We start from the raw sequence: 2,144 nt of genomic DNA, 5'->3' as shown, positions 1-2,144 counted from the left end.
CTAACCCTCGGTCAAACCCGCACGCTAACCCTCGGTCAAATCCGCACGCTAACCCTCAGGCTAACCCGCATGCTAACCCTCGGTCAAACCCGCACGCTAACCCACCGACAGGCTAACTTGCACGCTAACCCACCCATATGGCTAACCTGCACGCTAACACTCAGTCAAACCCGCATGCTAACCCACTTGCACTTTAACCCACAGGCTAACCCTCGCGCTAACCTTCCTTGGTAGGACTAGGATCCTTCCTTGACTAGGATCCTTCCTTGGTAGGACTAGGATCCTTCCTTGACTAGGATCCTTCCTTTGTAGGACTAGGTATAGGGCTGCACAATTAATCAAATTTTAATCGCGATCACAATTTTGACTTCCCACGATCAAATTTGCGTGATCAAGCGTTTTTTTTTGTTTTTTTTAAGCGTTATTTCATAGAACGCTCCGGGTTTTTTGCAAAGCCCATCTAGCGCTACTACCGTCTGATCATGAGCCAATCAGAGTAGTTCCTGCACCGTGCAGGTTAGTCTCTAGATGTAGACAGTCCCAGAGGACAGAGGGACAGGAGGACAACTAGCCAGACAGCAGTCGGTTATACGGCGGTCTCGAGGTTTACCAGTTTACCTGAACGCAACATTTTGTCCAGTGGGTTGTTTTTCAGACAACAGCAGTGACCAGTGCTAGTTGGTGCTAGCGTCTGTTAGCTGTTAGCTAGTATCGTCTGTTAGCTGTTAGCTCCTCTAGGACGCACCGGTGCTAATGTCCTCGCATCCGCTGCAATGTAGTTGCATATGGAAAAGGTTTAATTTTGCGTTACATGACCCATTTCTTCTGTAAAGCCGTGCCTGTGTTGGATCGCTCGTCTTACTCTCCACGCAGCCTGCCACACTTCTGACATTAGTCCAGTTTTAATTGTTATGAACACAGCTGTATATTGCTATGAACACAGCTGTATATTGTTATGAACACAGCTGTATATTGCTATGAACACAGCTGTATATTGTTATGAACACACAGCTGTATATTGTTATGAACACAGCTGTATATTGCTATGAACACACAGCTGTATATTGTTATGAACACAGCTGTATATTGCTATGAACACAGCTGTATATTGCTATGAACACACAGCTGTATATTGCTATGAACACACAGCTGTATATTGCTATGAACACACAGCTGTATATTGTTATGAACACACAGCTGTATATTGTTATGAACACACAGCTGTATATTGTTATGAACACAGCTGTATATTGTTATGAACACAGCTGTATATTGTTATGAACACACAGCTGTATATTGTTATGAACACAAAGCTGTATATTGTTATGAACACACAGCTGTATATTGTTATGAACACACAGCTGTATATTGTTATGAACACACAGCTGTATATTGTTATGAACACACAGCTGTATATTGTTATGAACACACAGCTGTATATTGCTGTGTGTTCATGTGACGATCACATTTGTTATTGTTAAAATCAACAAATAATCGTGATTATCTTTTTGGCCATAATCGTGCAACCCTAACTAGCATCCTTGCTTGGTAAGAGGTTTCCTGTGTATTTTCACAGTAAGAGCATCCTGCAGCGGCCTGTGTGATGTGTTTCCTGTGTTTTTTCACAGTAAGAGCATCCTGCAGCGGCCTGTGTGATGTGTTTCCTGTGTATTTTCACAGTAAGAGCATCCTACAGCAGCCTGTGTGATATGTTTCCTGTGTACTTTCACAGTAAGAGCATCCTGCAGCAGCCTGTGTGATGTGTTTCCTGTGTATTTTCACAGTAAGAGCATCCTGCAGCAGCCTGTGTGATGTGTTTCCTGTGTATTTTCACAGTAAGAGCATCCTGCAGCAGCCTGTGTGATGTGTTTCCTGTGTATTTTCACAGTAAGAGCATCCTGCAGCAGCCTGTGTGATGTGTTTCCTGTGTATTTTCACAGTAAGAGCATCCTGCAGGAGTACTGTGAGATCAGCAGCCTGCTGACGGAGGAGATCGTTAAGGTTCACCAGGAGATTTCGGCGGCGGTGGAGCAGATCGACCAGCTGGCCGAGTACCAGCACTTCATCGACGCCTACAGGTCAGAAAACACCCGCTGCCTCAGACAGGTGGGTGGTTACCATGGTAACATCGTGTGTCTCCGTCT

At 44.6% G+C, this 2,144-nt stretch overlaps 1 protein-coding gene across 1 annotated transcript in view; it reads left to right on the top strand.

Moving 5' to 3' along the window:
- Window positions 1-1,709: 1,709 nt before the first annotated feature.
- fer (fer (fps/fes related) tyrosine kinase) overlaps window positions 1,710-2,144 on the top strand; it is a 4,610-nt gene continuing 4,175 nt past the window's right edge. The window contains exons 1-2 of the mRNA XM_034897061.1: window positions 1,710-1,731; window positions 1,889-2,106. Coding sequence (XP_034752952.1) covers window positions 1,710-1,731; window positions 1,889-2,106 — 240 coding nt within the window. The remainder of the gene's footprint in view (window positions 1,732-1,888; window positions 2,107-2,144) is intronic.

Source organism: Etheostoma cragini, chromosome 16, assembly GCF_013103735.1.
Source record: "Etheostoma cragini isolate CJK2018 chromosome 16, CSU_Ecrag_1.0, whole genome shotgun sequence".
Lineage (NCBI taxonomy): Eukaryota > Metazoa > Chordata > Actinopteri > Perciformes > Percidae > Etheostoma > Etheostoma cragini.
Note: the sequence above shows the minus strand (reverse complement) of the source record. Positions and strands in the feature narration are given on the sequence as shown.